General features: G+C 42.8%; 1 protein-coding gene across 1 annotated transcript in view; it reads left to right on the top strand.

The window, feature by feature from the left end:
- Window positions 1-7,071: 7,071 nt before the first annotated feature.
- The window catches only part of NOSTRIN (nitric oxide synthase trafficking), a 63,313-nt gene continuing 43,196 nt past the window's right edge, over window positions 7,072-27,188 (top strand). Inside the window, exons 1-2 of the mRNA XM_052635658.1 lie at window positions 7,072-7,139; window positions 19,190-19,275. Of these exons, the coding sequence (XP_052491618.1) occupies window positions 7,113-7,139; window positions 19,190-19,275 (113 nt within the window). The 5' untranslated portion in view covers window positions 7,072-7,112. The remainder of the gene's footprint in view (window positions 7,140-19,189; window positions 19,276-27,188) is intronic.

Raw genomic sequence — 27,188 nt, 5'->3', positions numbered from 1 at the left:
CAAAGTCATGAAGACATGGACTAACACGGCCTGCTGTCTCCGTTTCACTTATTGGTTCTAACTTTTTTAAAAGATTAAAATTAAAGTTAGCCTAATTGTTATCCTTTTAAAAAAGTGTTAGTTGTCTTATTTGTTTTCAAAGCAGTATATGTTTTAAATGTTAAAATTACATAGAAATGTAGGCCCTTGAAAGGAAGAGTCCTCCACGGTTCCGTCCTTCGGAGCTATAGTATTATCTGCCTGGTGTCTATGTGTCTGGATCTTTTTTTCTTACACAGGTAACAAACTAGACTCATACTTCTCTTGAAACCTGTTGTGTATTTTATACTCTGTCCTCATTGTTTGGCTCTTTCACTTCAATGTCCGGGTTGAGTAGCAAGGCAGCATAGTAATGAAACACAGAAGCACTGGAGTTAGATGAATTCCAGCTCTCTAACTCCTAACTGTGTGACCTTAGGTAAGTCACCTAACCATCCTGTGCCTCAGTTTCCCTATGTGTATTATAAGGATCAAAATAATACAGATATATCTCAAGTGATTGCTATGATGATTTTAAAAGTTAATGTTTATAAAGCACTTAGTATAGCTTTAGAAATATTAAATATTGACACATGGTAAGTCCTCTAAATGTGAGCCCATATTACCTTAAGGTATTTAACCAAGTCCCTATTGATACATGCTTGTGCCATTTCCAATTCTTCACATGCTTTGGCTACTAAAGAAATGTCAAGGCAAGTTTTGAATTGCTCTTAACCTCTGTTACACGCTTCCCAGGTGGGGCTGAAAGAGAAAACAGACAGAACAGGCTCCATCGTGAAACCAGAACTTCATCTTGGGCTGGACTGTGGACTTTGAGCTATATGCCCAGTATCTATGGAAACGACATAACTGGAAAACTAGACCCCCCGGATGGAGGAGCCCCAGGGCTCACACCTAGACTCTCTGTTGCCTAAAAGAATACCCTAATTATCTGTGTAACCAAATAAAATCATAAATTCTATTATGCTTATTGGGGTATGACCACAGGCCTATTCATAATTGTCCACTGTTAACAGTCAGACACGACTGAGCAACTTCCCTTTCGCTTTTCACTTTCATGCACTGGAGAAGGAAATGGCAACCCACTCCAGTGTTCTTGCTTGGAGAATCCCAGGGACGGCAGAGCCTGGTGGGCTGCCATCTATGGGTTCGCACAGACTCGGACACGACTGAAGTGACTTAGCAGCAGCAGCAGCAGCAGCAACTACCTAGGCTTAAGGTATACGAGTCATGGGTTAACTTTGATTGTATCTTTCTTTTCCTTTGTTCAGACTAATTTCAGGGAATTTGGGGAGGTGGGTTTGTGTATGTACGCTTAGAGTATGTAAGGTTTTCGCAAAAACTCGTCGGGATCCTTGGCTAAGAGGAGACTCTGCCTTGGGCCCACCGGTGTAATAAACTTCACTCCACTATCTGCATTGTCCTTCTGAGTGAGTTTGTTTCCCGGAATGCTTGGCTACAACAGTGCTAATGGTAAAGAACCTGCCTGCCAACACAGGAGATGTAAGAGACACGGGTTTAATCCCTGGGTCAGGAAGATCCCCTGGAGCAGGGCCTGGCAACCCACTCCAGTATTCTTGCCTGGAGACTCCTATGGACTGGACAGAGGAGCCTGGAGGGCTATAGTGTGTGAGGTCACTGAAGCAACTTAGCATGCAGGCACCTCTATTACTCTTGGGCTCCTTCTTACTGACTTAAGACACCCAACAACTGCTTATAGACACTTAACAAATGCATCCTCATGTTGTTGGAGGCAAGCCTGCCTTAGAGACAGCACCAAATGGGGTGGGTGGAGTGCAGAGGAGTGGCTTCCAGATCAATCCACTGCAGATTTTCTTTCTGCAGAGAGGTCATGCCGGGAAGGCGAATGCTGAACACAGACTGGGAAAGGAAGCAGGAAGACAAGGATCTGAATGAGCGAAGAGTAGGTCAGCTGAAGCCCCGTACTGGAATGAAGCCAGAGAATGAGGGCAAGCCAAGAACATATGACGAGAGACAAGCCTGAAGAGAACAAAGTTTAAAAGATGCCTTGGGCACCCACTTGTTTAGAAAAAAATATATAAAATACCTTCTTTGAGATGCTTCACTATATAGAATTCTCACCAACCTATAGATACAAGCGAGGTGATGCTAATACCAATTCCAAAACTAGAAGGCTCTTCACCTTCTTGCTCACACAGGAACTCAACTTCCTCTCCTCAGTCTCACTGGGCCATTTCTGGGAGTCAGGGGTTGTGGATTCTCATCTGCTCGAGGACAAACTTGTTCAAGTTGGTCTCCTCTGGCTTCCTTTCCAAGGTGCCTCACCAGCCACAGCCTCTGGGGCTGCAGCCACCTTGGAGAACCTGCTCTGCTACTGCCCCCCGACCCCCTCCACCCTCTGCGGGGGAGGGGTGTGTATGTATAGGATGGGGTGTGGGGTCAAAAAGGAGAACCACCCCATTTCCAAACCAATGTCTAAAGTCTGTCATGAACTCAACTCCCCTTGTTTCTCTTCCTGACCTCAACCTCTGCTGAAGTTCCAAACAGGTCCCCTGAGGTTGAATTGAAGAAAAGGAAAGGTTGACATATTTCAGTCCTCCCTTTCAGTGGTGTCCTATCCACTTTTATCTTTCTAGTCACTGAAGAACAAATATTGACTGTGTAGTGTATTGAATGTAAAATGCAGCTCTTTGCCCATTTCTGTGTCTGTGCCCTTTGGAGTGAGACACTCGGCTCCTCCCACTAAGGACTGGAATCTTCCCTACCCCCTTGAATTGGGGCTGGCCTGTGACTGGCCTTGGTCAGCTGAATGGAGCCAAAGTGATGGTGTGTCCATTCCAAGCCTGCACTTGGAGAGGCTTGAGCACTTCCACCCACTCTTGGCTCCTCAACACACCCTAGAACAGTCTGGCTTAGGCTTCAGGTTGAGAAAAACTCACCTCAGCTCCCAGCCAGTCACCCGCCCAGCAGAGCCCAGAAGAACTGCCCTGCCAAGATCAACAGACGTTTGGAGATGACCTGCTTTTGCATGAGTGGGCCCAAAGAGAACCAAAGAACCACTCAACTAAACCGCCCATTTGTGGACTAAAGAAAGTCATTTGAAACCACTGGATCTTCCATTTATTGTTGTCGTTCAGTTGCTCAGTCATATCCAACCCTTTGCAACCCCATGGACTGCAGCATGCCAGGCTTCCCTGTCCTTCACCATCTCCCGGAGCTTGCTCAAACTCATGTCCATTGAGTCGGTGATGCCATCCAACCATCTCATCATCCTCTGTTGTCCCTTTCTCCTCCTGCCTTCAATCTTTCCCAGCATCAGGGTCTTTTTCAATGAGTTGGCTTTCGAATCAGGTGGTAAATTATTGGAGTTTCAGCTTCAGCATCAGTCCTCCCAATGAGTATTCAGGACTGATTTCCTTTAGGATTGACTGGTTTGATCTCCTTGCAGTCCAAGGGACTCTCAAGAGTCTTCTCCAACACCACAGCTCAAAAGCATCAATTCTTCAGCGTTCAGCCTTCTTTATGGTTCAACTCACACATCCATACATGACTACTGGAAAAAACATAACTTCGACTATACGGACATTTGTTACAGAGAGTACTGTCTCTGCCTTTCAATATGCTGTCTAGGTTTGTCATAGCTTTTCTTCCAAGGAATAAGTGTCTTTTAATTTCATGGCTGCAGTCAGCATCTGCAGTGATTTTGGAGCCCCCCCAAAATAAAGTCTGTCACTTTTTCCATTGTTTCCCCATCTATTTTCCATGAAGTAATGGGACCAGATGCCATGATCTTAGTTTTTTTTTTTTTGGGCGGGGGATTCTTTTTTTCTTTTTATTAATATATTTATTTTAATTGGAGGCTAATTACTTCACAATATTGTGGTGGGTTTTGCCATACAGCGGCAGGAATCAGCCACAGGCGTACCTGCGTCCCACCATCCTGAACCCCCTCCTGCCTCCCTCCCCACCCTGTTCCTCAAGGTTGTACCAGAGCACCAGCTCTGGATGCCTTGCTTCATGCACGTGATCTTAGTTTTTACGCAGCATTATTGTGACAAGGGGCTTTCCTGGTGGCTCAGATGGTAAAGCACCTACCTGCAATGCAAGAGACCTGGGTTCAATCCCTGGGTCAGGAAGACCTTCTGGAGAAGGAAATGGCAATCCACTCCAACTGCCATTTGGAGTGGGAAATTCCGTGGACAGAGGAGCCTGGCAGGCCCCAGTCCATTGGGTTGCAAAGAGTCAGACACGACTAAGCATCTAACACACACACATTGTGACAAGAGATAAACACAGCCCTCTTCTAACATCCAAAATCAAAGTTTTGTTGCAGATTCAAACACCCTCTGAAAAGCTTATCAAATAGCCAAACTCTAATTCTCCATATACAATTCTCAGGACACCCAGCTTCCTTCACAAGAAATAGCCTGTGGTAGGAAGACTATAGTAAGATGGAGATATTTTAATTTCCCCAGGAGGTCTAAGGGAAAACTAGTTAGCCTGCTGGAAGAGACACACATGAGAAGTATGGGTGTGGGAATGTCCTCCCAACCTCTCAGAGGGCCACAGAGGCCACAGTAGCTTGGGGTGACAGTATTTCTTGTGGGGATTGGTAAGGGAGGCCAATCTCCCCATGCTGAGCTGGGTTAGGCCTGAACTGAGGCAAGTGCAGCAGGAACTGGGGGAAGACACTGAGCTGCCCCAGGCTCTGGATCCGAGGCACAGGCCAAGTCTGTTTACCCTCTCTGAGGGCAAGGGAGTCCTCCAGTGGGATCTGAGTGAGTAACATGTTATTAACCTCAGTTTACGGTGTGTCTTAAGCCTCTTTCAGTGCGGCAGGGAGCTTATCTAATTCTAGCCCTGGATAGCTAGGACTCCATGTTGTAACCTCCAGTGATAACCTTCCTTGGCAGAAGCTCGGGGTAGAACATTGTTAAGTGAGTGAATGGAGGTCCCTAAGGACCCCTTCTCTCTACTCAGATTACAACAGCAGTCCCCAATCATTTTGGCACCAGAGACGAATTTCATGGAAGACAATTTTTCCACGAACCAGGGGTGGGAAGGAATGGTTTGGGGATGATTAAAATGTATTATATTTATTGTACTGTCACATTGAACCACTGTTATGCACTGTTATATTTATCTCTTGTCACACTGTGTGTCACTCTAATCTAATGCTGCCGCCGAACTGACAGGAGGTGCTGGTGCACGTCCCAGAGGTTAGGGGCCCCTGGGTTACACGGAAGGTCTTCCGCCCTTATTGTCTCTGCCGCTGCATGTGTTATTTCTGCGCGGCTGTGCTCTGCTGTGTTGTTCAGTCATGTCCAGTTCTTTGTGAACCCATGGACTGTATAGCCCATCAGGCTCCTCAAAAAAGTCCATGGGGATTCTCCAAGCAAGAATACTGGAGGGGGTTGCCATGCCCTCCTCCTGGGATCTTCCCTTTGCTCCCCCTTCAATCTCTTCCCAACCCAGGAATCGAACCCAGGTCTCCCGCATTGCAGGCGGGTTTTTTACCGTCTGAGCCACCAGGGAAGCCCAAGGATACTGTGTATAGCGTTTGCATACCATGGGCAGGTAAGTGGAGTCTGAGTCATGTGGGCAGCTCTGAAGTGTTCCACTGGGCTGTATGGGTGGAACTCCTTCCAGGCTGTGTACCTGCATTTACCCATCCACCAATCCGAGCAAAGCTACCCACAGACCAGTTATTATAGGCCATTAGCTGGAAATCTCAGGATTGACCACAGGCCACAGGTGCAGAGAAAACAATTTAAAAAATAAATTGCTAATGGCTGATTTCTGGTTTGATTTATCCTCTTGAGTGATTGAAAAAAAATAAGGGTGAACATAGAAAAATCTTTCTTAACTTGATAGTTTAGCCTCTTGGTTCTTTTGGGGTAGTAGTGAGGGGGTTGGGTTAGGCACTTGAGGTGCTTACTACATGCCTGCTCCCTCATACGCTTTTCTGGGCATTTTCCACTACAGTCATGGTTATAAAGCATGCGTGGGTGCATACTAAGTTGCTTCAGTCTTGTCCAACCCTTCACAAACCTATGGGCTGTAGCCCGCCAGTCTTCTCTGTTCAGAGAATTCTTCAGGCAAGAATACTGGAGTGGGTTGCCATGCCCTCCTCCAGGGGATCTTCTGACCCAGAGATTGAATCTGAATCTCTTACATCTCCTGCATTGGCAGGCAGGCTCTTTATCACTAGTGCCACCTGGGAAGCCCTGGTTATATAGCGAAGTGAAGTCGCTCAGTCGTGTCCAACTCTTTGCGACCCCATGGACAATAACCAACCAGGCTCCTTCGTCCATGGGATTTTCCAGGCAAGAATACTGCAGTGGGTTGCCATTTCCTTCTCCAGGGGATCTTCCCAACCCAGGGATCGAACCCAGGTCTCCCGCATTGTAGGCTGACGCTTTACCGTCCACCAGGGAAATCCTGGTTATATAGGGAGTGGTCTTGATTGTTTGATACCTTGTCCCTGGATGGTTTGGGGCAGGGGGATATTGACTTGATGTGTGAGAGGTAGGTGAGAGAGGTGATTGCAGGTCTGGCTCTGGACTGGTTGTATTCCATATCAAAACCATGCTTACAAGTTGGTTGCTTGCTGTCTGTCTCAAGGAATTAGCTAATCCTGGAAGGGGCAATCCTTCCACGTCAACCCCAAAGGCCCCAGTGTGTCAAAGCATCAGAAAACAGATAATAAAAAAACATAGTGAATACAGCAAGGTTAGAGAATCTCTCTACTACCAGCCCTGAGTGACTGAATCACCAGGAACACTTTATAACCTCTGGGCTGTCTTTCAAGGCCATGCAGTTCACAACTCAGTATTCTGACCCCTAACTATTTACAGAAATCATTCTCACCATCTCACTCCAGCGCTCTTAACCCGGAGCCATTCTTTGCTTTTTCAGAAAGCAAATGGGATTAAAGTCCAGGGCTGGGACTTCCTTCTTGGAGTGTTTGACAAGGACTGACGTACTCTAGGCCCTTTGAATCCCGGAAGTCCAGGACACACCCAGCTTTGGGTGCAGCATCCTGAATGCCGGAGCGTAGGTAAAAGGACTGAAGCAAACAGCATTTCACCATGAGGGACCCACTGACAGACTGTTCGGTGAGTAACTCCGTGTGGTTTGCGTGCCTGCGTGTGAAAGGCAGCTTAGGAGTAGATTTATATACTAATGGATTTGAACTTAAGAAATTTGAGACGCTCAGAAGCCAAACATGTTTGGATATTGGCACTGGAACGAAAGTCTGTGGTTGTTCTTTGGTTTAATTTAAAACAGAGCTCTTTCTAGCTAATGACAGGGCAGGTAATTGTCATATTTTATTTTCCTATTCTTGGAAAAACTTTGAGTGGGTATAACATTATATTTACATGCAGATGGTGGTTGTTTGGGAAACATACCAGTGGTGCCAATGTAGAACACAGCAGGGACACACAAACGTGCAGAATATCTGCAGCCAGTTTGGGGCTTTAGGAATTAAGTCGGGTGCAAGGCTTTTGCGTATTTTCCCCTTTCATTTAGAGCCCAGAACAGCAAGTCCCACAGGAGGAAGTACAGGCTGCACTGTCCAGCCTGCAGTGGTCCTTGGACACGTTTACTGACTTGTTTGTTACTATCCTGAGAGCATTAATAAAAACAGAAAGTTGTTCAAAAGTGCAGAGACATTGTGAGGTCGTTAGCCACAAAAGCAGAGATGTAATTTAGGAAATGAGAAGCAGTTAAAACAAAGGGTGGAGGGAGGAAATAAAGTAATCAAGGATCGTTGTTGTGTTGTCCCAAGAAATGATGCCAAGAAGCTAAAACTGGTGACATCAGAAGCAAGGGACTGCATTCATCCTTCAAGTATTTTATTTAAAAACAAAAAAAGGTGGAGAAGCAGATCAACAGGGGCTGTAATAAAACCCTAAAGAAAAAAATCAGCAGAGAATTATTGGTTTCATTTGTGTTTATTCAATGGATGTGGAATGTATAGGCTTAGTGAAGATGAAACTGAAACTGTCATCCCACCAAATGAGTCAGGAATCAGACCTGCTAAATGAGATAAAGTCATAGTGGCTAGTAATAGTAATAATGAGAACATAGTAACGGGCTCTGCCTACTTTCACTTTTTAAAATATAATAGTAATATGTGTATTACTATTGTATGTTACTATTGTTTTTACAAATAGTGATATGTGTATTACTATCTGTAAAAAAAATTCCAACAATATGGTTGCATTCAGAGTTTAAGAGTGAAACCACTTGCCTTAGATTTCCTCCAGCAATCTTTTCTCTTTTTGGTAAGCACAGGTCACTTTTCAAAGTCTTTTATCATTTATGTATTTGTTATTTGTTTATTTTTCACTCCTTGCACTTGCTCCCTTACTAAAACGTTAACTCCTCTCCTTTCTCCCCGTTGATACTTTGGTGATGTTTTTGCATGGGGTGGGTGAATTGATGGGGGGATACAATAAGTGGAAGCAAAAACTTGGCATCGATGATCACTAAAGAAGAAAGTCAAGAACAAGAGAAGAGTGAGATAGTGGAGAGGAAAGCCAGGACAAGTTAAAAAAAGCTAAAAGCCTAACATTCCTTTCCAAGGCTGACTCTAGATCCAGAACTAGGAGAACTGTTTCCTTTGAGCAGCTCCCAAGACAATCCATCACCATGTCTCTGTGTCAGCTTAATTCTCCCTCCCTGACAAGCACAGGTCCTTTTCCCTACACTGGACCATTGCCCCAAGGACTTCTGTCCTTATCTCTAAACTTGAAGGTTGTCTCTCTAGGCCCAGTGCTACCAATCATAGTCTGGGAGTAGAGAGTGGGAGGATATTCCTTCAGCCAGGGTTTCTGACTCCTCTAAAGTCAAGGAATCTTTATTTATTTGCAACTGTTTCATCTCCATCAAGCATTAGAGTTGATTTCCTGGCGCAGTCCTGGTTTGTGCTTGGGGAACAATGCTGTGTGAAGATGAGCCTGAAATTTAGGAACAGAATAAAACAACAGAGTGGACTGCAAAAGAATGCTTTGTGAAACAGGGAGTTTCATGAAGAAACCAAAATGAGTCCAAAGTTTTAACCACCTGTAAAACATCCCGTTTCATGAGTCCCTGAGGTTGCACAGGGCACAGTTATATTCATAAAGCCTTCCTGAGTCCCCTTTGCTGTTCATCTGAAACTATCACAACATTGTTAATCGGCTATACCCCAAAGCAAAATAAAAAGTTTAAAAAATAGTAAGAGGTTGGTTATATAAAATATTATAATATCTTGAACTTGGGGGAAGAGTAGGTGCTGCTTAAGGCATTGTGTTGTACCAATATTCCTACATTAAAAAGAATTCATGAACATGTAGCTTAGCTACAGTTCTGAACTTGGTCTACCCCAGCAGGGGAAATCAGTGGGTTGAGTGACCTTCAATGGGAAAAAACATGACCTCTTTATTTGTGTTAGTTTCTAACTGTAATTAAGAATTTCCCCCAGTTTTGAATATAAGTAGCAAACCTTAATACAACAGCAGTGTCTGTGACCTTGCGACTAATGAAAATCGCTTATATTTTTATATAATGTTAGAGTTGGTTACAGATACCTAGAAATAGCATTTATACACACTCAGTGTGACTTAAAAATGTGAGTAATTTTTAAGACTTGTTATTTAGTATGTTAATTAAAGAGCATACAAAATATCCTGATTTTAAATTATGTTTTATAAAACATATATCAATATAGTTTTCTTTATAATCCTGTTATTTTGTTTTATGAGTTTGAAAATATTTTTATGAGTAAAATAGGTTTCACCAGTCTGCAAAAAAATTTACAAACCTCTTCTTTTAGGTCATGCTCCAATGAACAAAACAGACTGATAGTTGGGCCATTCTACCTCACAGATCCGGGTTAGTGTCTATGCTCAAATTATCAGTCACTAGGGTAGCACACATGTTGCTTGAGTGCTGTGTAGAGTTTTTAACTACTCTTGAGACTGTCAGGACTTATTTGAAGGAGATTTTTTAAAGTCCTGTTTTTGAAAAAGAGAAGAATTGGCTCTGGGACTTGATGCTTTAATGCCTGTGGGCTTAGCTTCTAAACCTAAAAATATGCCAAGGGAAATCATTTTCAAATCCATGTGTAAGGAAACAGACTGGATCAAATTATCTTCGAATGAAATAATCTAATCATTGAAAAAAAAATAGCACCTTCCTAAGAAACAATGCCAAAGAAATCAAGGGCAAGTAGTAAGCTATGGCCGAGGTTTTGCTCTTACTCACCCCTTCACTATCCAGGAAGGGACTGTCAAAGCAGGCTTTCTTGGGTCCACATAGTCAGCCTCTTAGGGCCACACAGTCAGCTGTTGAAACAGTCCTGTGGGTTCAGATGCCAACTTGAGCTTCCCATCTCAGTGGTTCAGCCTGGGCCGTAGGATGTTAACTCTCATGATGTTAACTGGCACTGATACAGAGGATGACAGGGCAATGGTCCACGGCTCCTGCGGGATTCTGGGACACTATCGAGATAAGGAGGCAGCTTGAATCTGGTGTGGTTGTCCTTGGCCCACACCATCAATGAGACATATGATGTGCCATTTCACATTTTGTGGGCCTCTGTTTCCTTGTCTGTAAAGTAGTAAGAGGAAAGGATGAAGCAGATTGTGTTCTTTAATGTTCCGTATCTCACAATCTATGACAGCCTGCCAGGGAGATTCCAAATATTACCCGGATGCCTAATAAGTACAAGAAATCCCCTAGAGGATATTACATCACATGAAATCAGTAGCACAGTGCCTGGCATATGAAAGGCATTGAACAAAAGCTTATTTAATTAAATTTAAGTAGAATATCAGGTTTGTTTAACACTATGTGGATCATCATTATCCCTCCCCCACCCAAAAAAAACCCCCAAACTTTTCATACTGGCACTTAGAATAAAGTGAATTTTTCTAGACTAGCTCAATTTTACCTTTTTAAACATTCAAAACATGGAAAGTTAGAAAGAACAGCTAGGCCAAGGTGGATATAGAGCATTTTCATTTCCATTTTTCATCTTTCATTTCATGTGCCATTTGCCTAGACTACTAAGTTTTTTTTGTAAAGATAATATTTATCCAACAGAATTTGCTTATAAGCGCTGGGCAGAAACACTTTCTTACTGGCAGAATAGGAAATGTCTGTGTACATCAGCTGTCTACCTAAAGGGATTTTTAGGGTCTCAGAAAGATCCTGCTTATTTCTCCACCAGTCTGCAATCTCTTTATCAGGAAAAAATCTTTTTTTCCCAGTAATTAATGACCCCAGGGAAAAGCAGCCTGTTCATACAGTAAATTCATAGGGAGATGTAAGATCAACAGTAGGTTCTTTCTTGGAATGAATATTTGGTAAGGGGTGGGATATTCAAAAGCTCACTAGGTGGGAAAAGAACACGAAAAAATGATCTTCCTCATTATTCTGAGCAGAGCAAATTCTTCTGTGCCTGTTGATGACGTTGAGGAGCCATCTGCACTGCTCATAATGCTGAAAGGTGATGCCACTCTGAGTTCACTTAGTGTGGTTATCTGCGTGTGTGCATGCTATGTTGCTTCATTCTTGTCTGACTCTTTGTGACCCTGTGGACTGTAGGCTGCCAGGGTCCTCTGTCCATGGGATTCTCCAGGCAAGAATACTAGAGTGGGTTGCCATGCCCTCTTCCAGGGGAATCTCCCCCACTCAGGGATCGAACTCAGGTCTCCCGCATTGCAGGTGAATTCTTTACCAGCTGAGCTACCAGGGAAACATGATTATACTGACCACCTGTTTATAAAATATATTTATTTCTGATGGATTCTCAGGTTGATTTGCTCCCCTAACATTTCTAATCACAGTTCTGTCCCTAACTAATGAAGCTATCTTTTGCTGTTTGGGCCTTAACTATAAAAGAAGAGGATTGGACTTTAGTAGTTTCCAAACTGTGGTCCATGGAATCCCTTCAGAGACCCCTCTGGTGGGTGAGACAGGGTGGGGAAGAGAGATGGGAGAGGAGAGGGAAAGCCAAAGCCAAGGTCAAGGGATTTGATCCTCCCAAAGCAGGGAAGGTCCCAAGATTTTCTGCTTACATATGCACCCCACCGCCTACACACACACACACACACACACACACACACACACTGGATGAGGTTGTCTCTGGGGTCTCCTTTGATGTTTATGTGAGTCTGCTTTCCACAGTGCCGGGGTCCAGCCCTGGTAGATCCAGGGAATTCGAAGCAGGAACGGAGTTGGCGAGGAAAAACTTATTTATTTAGAAATATAAAGAGAGATTAGGAAAGAATAGTGTAGTAGGAAAATTAGTGGAGTAAAGATGCTGAATAACTTGGTTTATGTGGAAAATAATCAAGTTCCAAGACAAGGAACTTGCATCGTCTACGTAGGCCACCAGCGCCCGCTTGAATAGTGGAGGGTGCCCCGCCTTGGGCTCCCTCTCGCGTGGGTCTTAGAAGTCAGGGCAAATAAGTAGACACGGTGAGCCTCCATGTTCCAGATGGGAATTCAGCCAGAAAAGGGAGAAAAGAATGACATGGGGGAGCCAAGCATCGGTGCCAGAACCACAACTTTATTTTCAAAAGTAGCTTATATACCCCAAGTTGTACATAAAAAATAATGGAATATGCAGAGTTATGCAGGGGCAGCAGTCCTGACCCTTACTGAGACCAGGCTTTCTTTTTGCATACCTTCCTGTATACAAAAAGGTGTCAGGTGGTTTACATTATCTTTGGGCCAAGAGGCCTGTTAACATTTTTATGGCTCTTTTCCTAGATAAATGTCTATCAACCAGAAAACTCTTTTTCCCTTGAAGTGTTTTTCCTTAATCTTCATCACCCTCAAAATACTAAATATACAAAGTTCCATTCCTGTAGAACAAGGGTGCAGTGGGTTATAACAAAGAAGGTACTTAACTCAAAGATCTAATGTTGCTAATACCAGGGCTACTACCTGTTTTTTCTATATACCAACTATGTCTACAAATAAAAGATATGAAAACTTGGCAGCAAGTATTGGCTCAACAAATGAAACCCTTAATCAGTCCTATTCTAATGATTTTGACTCCTCGGAAGCCTCTACATTCCTAGGATGTTTTAAGCTTCCTGTGCCTTTCGTGGTCAGGAGGCCAGTCAGGAGGCTGCAAACAATCACATGCGCAGCTGTAAGAGTCCAGCAGGCAGGCTAGAAAGCCATCAGAGGGATTTTTGGATTGAAACACTCATATTATGCCCAGGAGATTTATTATCTAAAAGCTCTAAATTAACTTTTTACAGAAAAAGGTGGTGGGGGGACAGCCCCCTGTTAATGTCAGAAGAATAGGTGGAAAGCATAACACAGTAAAGCAGGCAGACTCTGGTTATTGGGGGTACATGCTTGGGAACAGGGGGTCTCCTGAGGCTCGATCCCGCCTTTGCGTATGCCGAGCCTCCTTCCTCATGACCTTTGCCACAGGCGGAGTTCCTCATGCTGGCTCCCAGCACCACAGCTTTTATCTTCAAGTCTGAATAGATAGTGCAAGATGAAAAGTACAGAATCAATGAATCTAAAGAAGTGGTTATGCTGAAATAATGAAGGTATTCTTAGCAACTTTTTTATTTATTGATGTCACCTTTATCTCAGTCTGTTTATCTCAGTTTGTTGGGGAGTGTCCAGTACATTGTATGTAGAGTTAAAGATTCTCCCCATTGCTGTAATAAGCAGAACATCCCATTTTTATTTGATCATTGAGTTAACAACAATGTAATGTATTGAAGAATTTCCCAACTTGTGTGTATCTGCACACCGGTTTGGGGGAGGGGTTACAGGTAGGGTATAGCTGGGGGGCTGAGCTCAGTGGCCAGTTGCCTCTGCCTTGAACAACTTTCTCCATTTATTACATTGTTCCAAGACAGATATCACTTTCTACAGATACCATGATGTGAAAAAAGGACGTACTAGTCTATTAAATGACAGGAAATCTTTCAAAATCTAAAACCGGGACTCCTAGGGGCAGTTGAAGCCATAAGATATGATTTGATTTGAGCAGACTCTTATTTAAAATAGATAACTATGAATACCTTTGAGAAAGACAGGTGGTCTCCATAATTCCATAGCTCACCCACTCTACACTAAAAGCAGTTGAGTTTTGAATCATTGGTTTATAAATTTTCAGGGCTGTCTGACTTTCTAGAACTAGTCTTCTGGAGATAGTATTTTTAAAAATTAATTTATTTATTTTAATTGGAGAATAATCACTTTACAATATTGTGATGGTTTTTGCCATACATCAACATGAGTTGGTCACAGGTATATATGTGTCCCCCCCATCCTAAACCCCCCTCCCCCACTTCCTCCCCACCCTCTCTCTGGGTTGTCCCTGAGCACAGGCTTTTGGGCGCCCTGTTTCATGAATCAAACTTGCACTGATCATCTATTTTACATAATGTACATGTTAACGTAATGTACATATTTCAATGCTGTTCTCTGGAGATTGTATTTTTTAAATGTGTCTTGGAGAGTTTTGATGCCTTGATAAGTTCGGGAAATGCAGTAGCCCCAGAACAGGGAAAAATTCTCAACTGGTTCTGTCCCACTTCCGTTAGAGACAAGGTTTCTCCTACTAGCCCCATCCTCACACATTGTGTCTGAGGCACCCGATTCTTTCCCCAGGACTTTGGTTGCAAATTGTCTCTTCTGGTGATGGTGGGCTGCAGGAGTCTGTGCCCTCAGACAGCTCATCACAGAGACCCTTCCCTCCACTCCTGGTTATCCAGGTGGGAGTTTCTTCTCCTCGCTTCTGCCCTGAAGGCTCCAAATCCTGCCATCTGGCCCTCTGCTTTGTCTCCTCCTTGTTATTGTTCAGTCACTAAGCCATGTCCCACTCTTTGCGACCCGCTGGGCTGCAGCACACCAGGCATCCCTGTTCTCCACTATCTCCTGGTGTTTGCTCAAATTCATGTCCATTGAGTCAGGGATGCTATCCAACCATCTCATCTTCTGCCACTCGCTTCTCTTTTTGCCTTCAATCTTTCCCAGCATTAGTGTCTTGACTCAGCTTTTTGCATCAGATAGCCAAAGTATTAGACCTTATTGTGTTTAAGAGCAGAAAAGCTCACTTTGCAAGCAGGCATCCAAATATTTCTCCCCTGCACATGGCCCCCTGATGTTTTTGTTGAGTCTTTCTTTATTTCTGCTTTGGTGTAAGCTAGAGAGAGAAACAGGATGTTATTTCAAAGGACACTGCTTAATACTGTGTAATACTGTGAGATATTTCTAAATAAACAAGAATGCTACAGGACCTATAAAAAATCATAAAATTTTATTGAACATGAAATAAGATTTGAACTAATGAAAAGACTTACTGTGCCCTTGGATGGGAAGTCTAAATACCATAAAAAAGTTAATTTCCTCAAATTGAGATATATAGATGTAATGCAATTCCAATTAAGATCTCAGTGGGGATTTTTAAAAATTGTAATTAGATAAATGTTCATAGGGAAGAATAATTGCACAAGAATAGTCAAAGAAATTATGAAAGGGAAAGAAAACGTTGCTTAAAAAGAGCAGAAACAGAGAGTTCTCTGGTGGCCTAGTAGTTAGGATTCCAGGCTTTCATTGTGTAGCCTGGGTTCAAGCTCTGGTCAGGGAACTGAGATCCCACAAGCAGCTTGGCTTGGTCAAAAACAAGAAAGAAAGAAAGAAAATATAATATTGCAATGTTGAAAAAAGAGAAGAAAAGTGCTGTTATCTCTATAACTTAGGTAGCAAGAATATAAAGGGATATCATAATTAGTGTATGTATTATTATTTCTGAAACATAATAATGTTTCATAATTTAAAACAAAAAGTCTGGTGCCCCATGATGACCTGGAGGGATGGGACTGGAGGAGGTGAGGGAGGGAGGAGATATATGTATAATTATGGCTAGTTCACATTGTTGTATGGCAGAAACCAACACAACACTGTAAAAATAAAACAAACAAAAAATAAATAAATCACTTGTAGATGTTAAAAAGATAAAACTCCAATTTAGAACGATGTTTAGCTATATATTTTAGACATGCCAAATAAGAGTGGCTTTAAAAAAGAAAGCCTATCGTTATAGTCCTCCCATACATAAAATATGTCCCTAAGTAGAGAGTTAGGGCTCAGGTAGAGGCCCTCAGGATCCAGGCTCTCTCTCTTTCTGACCTAAAATCTTAGCATGTGGCATCCACCCTCAAGATAACCTTATGGCACAGCTGTCATTTTAATTCCCAGATTCAGGAAAGAGGAGGAAGGAATTTTCACTGAAATCCAACATGAACTTTCACCCATCTCTCTTTGGGAAGCATTTAATTGCATGGCTACACCTAAGGGTGAGAGAGGCTGAGAAATGACTTTATTCCAAGGGCATGTGCCTGCTTAACATTTCTTTATTTGCTTTTCATGATACCTAGTTGTGTTTTATTGATGTTATTCAGTGTTATGGGAAGGAAATAAAAGCCTTAAGGGAGAATTTAGTGAAAATGTTTAGGTAACTAAGAAATAAACAAAAAAGCTAAGCAATTTGAAAATGCTTACCAAACTCTCCCATCGTACTTGTAAGGGGAAGCAGAGGCCTGAGAGTATCATGTCATTCACAGATAACAATTTACGTTTATGAAAATAAAAATGAGAAATCTTAGTTGCCACACTGTGGTTTAACTCTCATGTCTCAGAGGAGAAGCATTTCTTTTTTCCTTTGCAAACTTTAAACTTTATTTTGTACTGAGGTATAACCAATCGGCTTCACAGGTGGCTCAGTGTTAAAGAATCCACCTGCCAATACAGGAGACACAGGAAATATGGGTTCAATCCCTGGGTCAGGAAGAACCCCTGGAGAAGGGAATGGCTATACACTCCAGTCTTCTTGCCTGGAAAGCCCCATGGACAGAGGAGCCCGGAGGGCTACAGTCCATATGGTTGCAAAGAGTTGGACACAGCTGAGCACGTATAGCCTATTAATGTTGTTGTAGTTTCAGGTGAACAACAAGGGGACTCAGCCATACGTATACGTGCATCCAAAACCCCAAACCCTCTCCCATCCAGGCTGGCATATAACATTGAGTAGAGTTCCATGTGCTATGCAATAGGTCCTTGTTGGTTATCCATTTTGAATACAGCAATGACCTTCCCAAACTCCCAAACTACCCCCTCCCCCAAGCAACCATAAATTTATTTTCTAAGTCTGTGAGTCTCTTTCTGTTTGGTAAGTAAGTTCATTTGAGAGAGTCATTTCTTCATAATGAAAGCTACACCCAAGTGTGTTTTGCTTGCTTGGAAGATAGTTTAAAATTTTGTGACTCGTTTGCTGCAATAAAAAAAATATATATATATATATTTCAGATCCCAATCCTTATTTCAGCTTTTTTGAACAAGAAAGCTGGCTTGTGGTCCAGAGCTGTTGTGGCAGCTGTCCCTCCAGCTCACTGTCCCTCCAGCTCACTGTCCCCAGCCTGCTCCTCCCTTATCCAAGTGTCTGACGGTGCTGTAAACCCATGATTTTGCAAACCTTGCTTTAGGAGTCAACAATGTCCTCCTAAAGACCTTTACACTCTGACCCCAGTCCTTGCGTTCTGGGTGGTTTCAGTGAAGCTGTTTTCTCCTATTGTGCATCTACCAGATCCTGTGGTGGCTTTCTTTGTTAAATTCAGGGGAAAGTTAAACTGCTGCATAAAGATCAAAGGATTTGGTATCTATAAGACTATGTGCAATGGCACCCCACTCCAGTACTCCTGCCTGGAAAATCCCATGGACGGAGGAGCCTGGTAGGCTGCAGTCCATGGGGTCGCTGAGGGTCAGACACGACTGAGCCACTTCACTTTCACTTTTCACTTTCATGCATTGGAGAATGAAATGGCACCCCACTCCAGTACTTCTGCCTGGAGAATCCCAGGGACAGGGGAGCCTGGTGGGCTGCCGTCTATGTGGTCACACAGAGTTAGACATGACTGAAGTGACTTAGCAGCAGCAGCAGCATGTAACTACATCCTAGGTGTTGGTTGGCTCCACCCCTGAAGATAGGAGCCTGTTTCTGTCCTTTCTCTAGGTTTTTCTTCCTCTGTGACCTATGTCCTATTTGCCAGTCCACCAGCCCCTTACTCCAGGTGCTAGGCGACAGCTAAGAAGTTGTCTTGCCCTGAAGATTCCTGTATGGAAACATGGTCGCCCCATAGGAGGTTCTCAGGAAGTCTGAGTTTGCTGCCCTTTCTCCTTCTCAGCAGGGTGACCAGCAGCGTGCCCACGACATCTGAGGTCAGGAAGGGGCTGGTTCATTGCATGAGCAAAGAGTCACTGCATGACACTCAGTCTACACAGAATTTGCATCCTCCTGGGTGCAATCTCATTTTGAAAAATGAAATGGGCCATCCCGTTTCCCAGATGGAAACACTGAGATGGTGTGTTTGAGACTTAATCATCTCTCTCACCCACTTTGTTGTCAGAAAAGCAGCAGAATCAACTGACACCCTCTCCCTCTGGGCAATCGTCATCTATGTCTATCCTCAGCAATACAATGTTCGGAAGAACATTGTGGGGTTTTGAGCCACATGACAAAAATCTTTCGATTGGAATATTTTTGTCTACAATTAAATTCATATATAGATACACTAATAAAGGTTTATTTATAAATATATAAAGGTTTGGTTCAACCAAAATGTTCAACTCATTATTATAACATTCTTATTACTGAAGTTCAATGAGATATAGAGGGGACTAGGAGAAATTTTATTAACAAATTATTCACTTACATTTTCTATCACAGTCAAGAAAGACTCACTTTAATGGTTCAGGGTTTGTCTTGAGGTCCAGAAATATTATATTGGAATTTGTGGGGGTGACATAACATGAATCTGCAATGTATTTCAGGATGTATTTTTAGCTTTCCTGGGACTAAGAGGTGTGACAGGAATCCAACTTCACCCACTGATGAAGAGTTTGCATTTGGCCTAGGAAGAAACAGATAGACCAGCTCTATTTTTGAAAAGTTCTCCAGGGTCTTTCACATCCAGACAGAAGAGACTTCCTCTTTATTTTTAAGAACTCATCAAAGTGTGCATTCTGTAGCTGCAGGATCATTTATGATGACAGCCCTCCTCACAGCAGCATTCTGAATTTACAGGAGTTCAGTCTTTGGGAGTGCTCCTAACCCTTCTGTACATCTTTTCTGTTTCAGTATAATAAAGTATACAAGAACCTGAAGGAGTTTTCTCAAAATGGAGAAGATTTCTGCAAGCAGATCACATCCATTCTTCAGCAAAGGTACAAAATGCATGTTTGCACAGAGCAGTGCTTCCTCTTTAGTTGCACCCAGGGACATGACTGGAGGAGTGATTACAAGCTGTCCTACTTTCCAGAATGCAGTGTTATATTTTAGTACTTGAGAAATCAGTTTGAAGAGTGATTCTTCGCTATTGCACATTTATCACTGGGGTACCATAAAAATCAGGAAACAACAGGAAGTAATTCTGCTTGGGAAAGCTCAGTCAAGTCCCTCTGATTATCACCCTCTCCTGGGGCCCACATTGTGCCTGACATGTACCCCCATTACTGTGCTCTTCACACTGATGGCAATTATTCGTCTGCTTTTCTATCTCCCTGGCAAGGGCAGCGGCTGTGTCTTACTCATCTTTGTATGCTGAGCTCTCAGAGTCTGGCCTTTTGACTTCTTCAGTAAGTGTCTTTTGAGTGGGGACATGGATGAATAAAGAGTCACCATACACAGAAGTATCATCTTCTCTTAATACTAGATATGATCATGTATAAAGCTCTTCACTGTGCTGAAATGAACACACTTAACTCAGTCAAGAAATTACAAAAATTCCTGCTTAAAATTAGAGTCCCCGAGGATTGAACTGGGCCTACAGGGTGCTTAGGCCGTTTCTCTATGTGTAGACAGTTCTGTAATAAACAATTCCAAAGAGACCTTCAAAAGAGATTGGTTATTCTTTCAAGGGAATCCATTTCAGGTTTACAATACTGTACATGTGCCTTTGTAAGAGCAAAGATGTCTGAGTTAATTGCATCCGGTGTTAGTAAGTCAAGAGCAAGGGAGAACATCCTGATAAAGCTATGAACGAGGCCAAGGAAAGATACAGGAGAGTTCAAACATGCTTTTATAAAGAAGTATCCAGGTTTGAAAAGACCCTGATGCTGGGAAAGATTGAGGGCAGGAAGAGAAGGGAACGACAGAGGATGAGATGGTTGGATGGCATCACCAACTCAATGGACATGGGTTTGGGTAGATTCCTGCAGTTGGTGATGGACAAGGAGGCCTGGCATGCTGCGGTTCATGGGGTCACAAAGAGTCGGACACGACTGAGCGGCTGAACTGAACTGAACCGAACCAGGTTTGTCAAATGGAGTCAAAAAGAAAACAAGTTTAAACAAGTAATTTCTCACTTAATGGCCAAATTGCTTTAATTCTATGAAAAGAAGAGAGAGGACCAATCTTGGAGGGAATTTTTTTTTTCTGTAAGAAAAATATTTTTTTATCCATCTCAAAGGAAACTATGTAAAATAAGACCAGTTAACTATTATACAAGTTCAACCTATTACCTAAATTAGAAAACAGCTCCCTCCTGCAGATCAGGAAGAATCTGTACATAGAGTAACCGTACAAGTGACCTGGGTTACAGTAAGCTGAGCCTTGATTATTTGGCATCTACAGGTTCAAAACTAGTGCCTGGTAGAGAGCTATAAAGCTAGAAGGTCGATGATGGATAATGCCTGATAAACAAACTCAACAAATAACTGAGTAAGTTTAAGAGAATTATTTCTCCAAAATGGCCCTGTTCTTTCTCCCTTGTCTATGTAACTCTACATCTTGCCTTGCCACAGACACACCTACTTTGCATACAGTCAAAACCTTCCTTTCTTACCTGTGTCTCTCTTGAAGTTGCTTCCTCAGGCTTCCATCTGCCCTAGACCTATTCATGTGTAAACTTTCCCACACGTTCCAGAATGGCAAATGGGTTCCAGCAAAGGAGAGACACTTGGGTAGCTAAAGATATCTCCCTTCACAGTTTTATCTCTTCATAGAGCAGAATACAGAATTTGAAAATCTAGCAAAATTATGTGCACATCTCTGGGGTAAAATTTGCATAGCATAAATACAAAGAGGGGATCTACTGGTTTACCTAGACCCAAAGAATTATGCTGGCTATTAGGTCATGTATGCAATGAATGCTTTCCTGAACAATGGGAAAGCTCATCTTTCACAATTAAATCATTTCCCCTTAACCAAGATACCTTGTGTGAGTTGCTTTATATTTATTCCTGATAAATGTACATTTGGCAATGCCCTCTCACACTTGGGCTTGAAGCTCTCCTTCCTTTTCTCAGCTCTTGGATCATGTAGTTAACCTAAAGGATGTCATCCATGCTAAAAGAGTAGGTGTTTCCAAACAATTGTTTTCTAATGGACACAAAGTCCCTACTAATCTATGAATATGTGGTATATTGTATTTTTTTTCCCAACAAATTCCCTACATGTCAGCTGGCAAAGACAGATGCTACCTCCCTCCATGACTGGGTCATTTCTTTCCCACTGGGAGTGAGTCTGAGGTTCCTATCTCTTCCAAAGAAGTGTTTGAGAACATAAGTACCATATCAAAAGGAGGAGTGGTCGCAACCAACATAGCTGGTATTACACTTGCCTTCACTGTCCCCATTCTGTAGTTAGTTAGCAGTAGTTACTTTCCCAGACATACAAAAGATAAAAAGCTGTTTCCCACCAGTTATCCAGACATGAGCACTTGGCTTATTTTCCTTTTAAATGGAAAATAAGATGTGCTTATTACATATGAATCAGTGATACCTTTCCTTGGTATCAGGAAAATGCCTAGAAAGCCAATACTCTTGCAAAGAAGCTATCATATTACTTGGGCTTTCCTAATGACTTGACCGTAAAGAATCCACCTCCAATGCAGGAGACCGGGGTTCAGTCCCTAAGTGGGATAGATCCCCTGGAGAAAGGAATGGCAACCCACTTCAGTATTCTTAACTGGAGAATCCCATGAACAGAGGAGCCTGGTGAGCTATAGTCCATGGAGTTGGACATCACTGAGTGACTGAGAACATCGTATTACTTAAGAGTATAGACAAGTAACAGGAAACACCATCAGACAAGTAAAGGTGTACCCTTAGAATATGTATAGCAGGCATTTCTACCGAGACACAGAAAATCATGACATAGAAATTCATGAAGACAAATCCAGCAGCCAACATATGAAAGATTTAGTGAGAGGGCATATGGTGCTTAATACCTGCCACATAAAATGCATTCAGTAAATATTTATAGATTGAATTAATAAAAAAATGAAAGCTAGTTTAAGGTTTATTTTCTTATTATTACACCTGTATTGTTAAACAGGGCCTTTACTATCCTTGGATATTAACAATTGCAGACACCTTGCTTAAGAATCCATCGGAATGTGGTTCTGCTAACACATCTGTATTAGCTCCTGGCTACAAGGGACTGCATCCCAATCAAGCTTCAAGGCCAGATAATGTTCTATTTCCAAGCTCAGCTGCCTTCTTGCATTTGTTCTAATTGGTGGTGATAGAAAAGTGTGTTGGAATTGAAACACCATTTTGCCTGGAAATTCTGTAATTCATGGCTGTGCTTAGCTTCTTTTATCTAATTAGCTGCTTCAGTTTCCTTTTTTTGTAGTAGCAACTCAGATTTAGCCAGAAACACACAGCAGCTCCTAAACTGCCTAATGCCAAAACCATCACATTCACTTCAAAACAATCACAGATTAGATCCAAAAAGACAAAGGCACATTTCTAGAAACTGAACATTTGGTTCCCTGCCCCACATAGCTAAAGTGTAAACAGGCTTTGATGGGGAAAATCAATTATTTTTTTCCTCTATGAAAGCTTAAGATCAGGTTTTCAAACAGCAAGTACCACAACTCTGGACATAAAAAAATGTTTTTTAATTAAAAAGAAAAGAAGACAACAAAGAAGCAAGTGTAGTTGGTCATTGTTTCATCTACAATGCATTGCAGAGGCTGTCAATAAAAGATAAGTGATTAAAATGAAATCTTTAATAAATCCTTACCTTTTCTAGTCTACCCATAGCTTGCGTGATCTTAGTTCCCACAACTTCAGCCCTTTTCTGCATATTGATAGCTCCCATATGTACTAGGCAATACGTCTTAACCTGTACTTCAAACCATATATCCAACAGTCTATTGGATAGTTCCAGCTGAAAGCTCCATGAAACCACAATGGAAGCTTATCCAAATAGAGTTGATCAGCTTTTCCCCAAAGCTGGTACTCACTCCTTCTGGATTTTTAACCATGATTACCAGGACCTCTGCTCACCCAGGCAAGCCCAATACGGGGGAGCCACCCACAACCCCTTCTTCTGTCTCAGTGAGGTGGTCAGTGGCTGCTCAGTTGCGTCCGACTCTGCAATCCCTTGGACTGTAGCCCACCAGGCTCTCTGTCCATGGACTTCTCCAGGCAAGAATACTGGGGTGGGTAGCCTTTCCCTTCTCTGGGGATCTTCCTGACCCAAGGATCGAACCCAGATATTCTGCATTTCAGGCAGATTCTTTACTGTGTGAGCCACCAGGGAAGCTCCTCTTCTGTCTCAACTCATGACCAAGTCCTTATATTTCTCTCTTCCAAACACCTCTGCTCCGCTAGCATTGTTTTCATTTCATGGCCTCTGCCATTGTTCGGGCAGAACACTCTTAACCTGTCCTCTGCCTGGGGTACTGCCCTGCCGCTGGGCAGTTTGTACACTTCATGAAGGCACCTGGCTGAGGGGCATTGTGAAAGTAGAAATCTAATTCACTCTCAGCCTTCATGTACCTGGGCTCACAGCTGTGTCCCTTCAGAGGATCTAATTTTTCTCACCCAAGCAAGCTGCCTCAACTAGGGAGCTTTCTTTCACTTTGTGGTCAGGACCCTCTTTAAGACCCTTCAGAGGTTTCCATGACCTTTAGGATAAAATTCAACCTTTGTAGTATTTCATAGAAGGAACTTTAAGATCAGCTTAAAGATTACATCTCTAACAGCACATCTCTCAGATCACATCTCTCCATCTTACTTACGGTCGCTGCTTGTAGAACCACTTGCAATCACCCCCTCACCCCTCCTACCTGCCATCATGGGTCCTGGCAGTGGTACACGCTGTATCCTCTGCCCAGGAGACACTTCTGCCTTCAGTGCCAGCTTCCACCCAATGCATTCTTCAGAACTCAGTCATCCCACTCTGGTTGGCCTTCAAGTCAAGACTCCACTAGTATTTATCTCTGCTATGGCAGCACTGCCTTTCTGCTCACTTGTCTGTCTCCACTCCTGGACACTGAACTCCTTAAGGGTCTTTGTATCCTGCATGACTTGCACAGAGTAGGCATTCATTGGATGCTCACTGAGGGAATAAATGTATTCTCGTGAGTGATTCTGTGCCTTCAGGCACTCACAACTTTTTAGAAGTTTAAGTTAAGCTCTTTACAAGGAGTAATGAATGAGTGTGTCAAAGAAATGTACTTACATAGAGTATTTTGAACAAAAGCTAGAATAGAATAATAAAATCATAGAAGAGACCAGGAAGTGCATTAAATGCACCTTATCTTTGGTTTCTCTTAGATAAAGTCTCACAATCCAGTGCAGTATGTGAATACTCTCATCCACACCTAACTTACAGATGGGGATATGGAAAAGGAGGCGTATTGTAATTTCTACTCAGATCTACCCAGGCATGGCGTGAGGGCATCTTCCAGGTGGGCAGGCAGTTTGGGGCATAGCTATGGTAGTGATCCAGTTCCCTTCACAATGTTTTAGGGTTTTCTATGGTAAGGGACACCTGTGGTCATCAAGCCCAGTGGCTTTTGTACCTGGTAGCATAGAGGTCTGTGGGAAGCTCTCAGGGGTCACTTTAGCAGGTAGGAAGAAATTAAAGGGCAGGACTCAGAACCCTTTTTCACTCCTGTTCCCACTTATTCAGAACACAACATCTATATAATATGGTGGGATTCTGTATAAAATTTTGCTTTCTAGTTGAAAAGTTTAAAAAACTGCCTTTCTTGTCCATTTCACCTGACTTCCCCCATAACAACACTCTCTCCCCCCACCCATATAAACTCACTCAGTTCAAGAATTAACAGACACAGAGGATCTAAGGTGCTAGACCAACCTTTGCTGTGCATCCCCTGGGCCAGAAGCAAGCAGAGACTCAGTGAAACTCCCAGACTGGGCACCCAAGCAGCGTGACCTCCAAGTCTCATCTTCCTATTTCTCCTTTTATACACTGTTCTCAGTTCAGTTCAGTTCAGTTCAGTCGCTCAGTCGTGTCCGACTCTTTGCGACCCCATGAATCGCAGCACGCCAGGCCTCCTTGTCCATCACCAACTCCCGGAGTTCACTCAGACTCACGTCCATCGAGTCAGTGATGCCATCCAGCCATCTCATCCTCTGTCGTCCCCTTCTCCTCCTGCCCCAAATCCCTCCCAGCATCAGAGTCTTTTCCAGTGAGTCAACTCTTCGCATAAGGTGGCCAAAGTACTAGAGTTTCAGCTTCAGCATCATTCCCTCCAAAAAAATCCCAGGGCTGATCTCCTTTAGAATGGACTGGTTGGATCTCCTTGCAGTCCAAGGGACTCTCAAGAGTCTTCTCCAACACCACAGTTCAAAAGCATCAATTCTTCAATGCTCAGCCTTCTTCACAGTCCAACTCTCTCATCCATACATGACCACTGGAAAAACCATAGCCTTGACTAGACGGACGTTAGTCGGCAAAGTAATGTCTCTGCTTTTGAATATGCTGTCTAGGTTGGTCATAACCTTTCTTCCAAGGAGTAAACGTTTTTTAATTTCATGGCTGCAATCACCATCTGCAGTGATTTTGGAGACCCAAAAAATAAAGTCTGACACTGTTTCCACTGTTTCCCCATCTATTTCCCATGAAGTGATGGGACCAGATGTCATGATCTTCATTTTCTGAATGATGAGCTTCAAGCCAACTTTTTCACTCTCCTCTTTCACTTTCTTCAAGAGGCTTTTTAGTTCCTCTTCACTTTCTGCCATAAGGGTGGTGTCATCTGCGTATCTGAGGTTATTGATATTTCTCCCGGCAATCTTGATTCCAGCTTGTGCTTCTTCCAGCCCAGCGTTTCTCATGATGTACTCTGCATATAAATTAAATAAGTAGGGTGACAATATATAGCCTTGACGTACTCCTTTTCCTATTTGGAACCAGTCTGTTGTTCCATGTCCAGTTCTAACTGTTGCTTCCTGACCTGCATATAGGTTTCTCAAGAGGCAGGTCAGGTGGTCCCATCTCTCTCAGAATTTTCCACAGTTTCTTGTGATCCACACAGTCAAAGGCTTTGGCATAGTCAAGAAAGCAGAAGTAGATGTTTTTCTGGAACTCTCTTGCTTTTTCCATGATCCAGCAGATGTTGGCAATTTGATCTCTGGTTCCTCTGCCTTTTCTAAAACCAGCTTGAACATCAGGAAGTTCACGGTTCACGTATTGCTGAAGCCTGGCTTGGAGAATTTTGAGCATTACTTTCCTAGCGTGTGAGACGAGTGCAATTGTGTGGTAGTTTGAGCATTCTTTGGCATTGACTTTCTTTGGGATTGGAATGAAAACTGACCTTTTTCAGTCCTGTGGCCACTGCTGAGTTTTCCAGATTTGCTGGCATATCGAGTGCAGCACTTTTACAGCATCATCTTTCAGGATTTGAAATAGCTCAACTGGAATTCCATCACCTCCACTAGCTTTGTTCGTAGTGATGCTTTCCAAGGCCCACTTGACTTCACATTCCAGGATGTCTGGCTGTAGGTGAGTGATCACACCATCATGATTATCTTGGTCGTGAAGATCTTTTTTGTACAGTTCTTCTGTGTATTCTTGCCACCTCTTCTTAGTATCTTCTGCTTCTGTTAGGTCCATACCATTTCTGTTCTTTATCGAGCCCATCTTTGCATGAAATGTTCCCTTGGTATCTCTAATTTTCTTGAAGAGATCTCTAGTCTTTCCCATTCTGTTGTTTTCCTCTATTTCTTTGCATTGATCGCTGAGGAAGGCTTTCTTATCTCTTCTTGCTATTCTTTGGAACTCTGCATTCAGATGCTTATATCTTCCCTTTTCTCCTTGGCTTTTCTCTTCTGTTCAGAGCTATTTGTAAGGCCTCCTCAGATAGCCATTTTGC

Source organism: Budorcas taxicolor, chromosome 2, assembly GCF_023091745.1.
Source record: "Budorcas taxicolor isolate Tak-1 chromosome 2, Takin1.1, whole genome shotgun sequence".
NCBI classification, from domain to species: domain Eukaryota; kingdom Metazoa; phylum Chordata; class Mammalia; order Artiodactyla; family Bovidae; genus Budorcas; species Budorcas taxicolor.
Note: the sequence above shows the minus strand (reverse complement) of the source record. Positions and strands in the feature narration are given on the sequence as shown.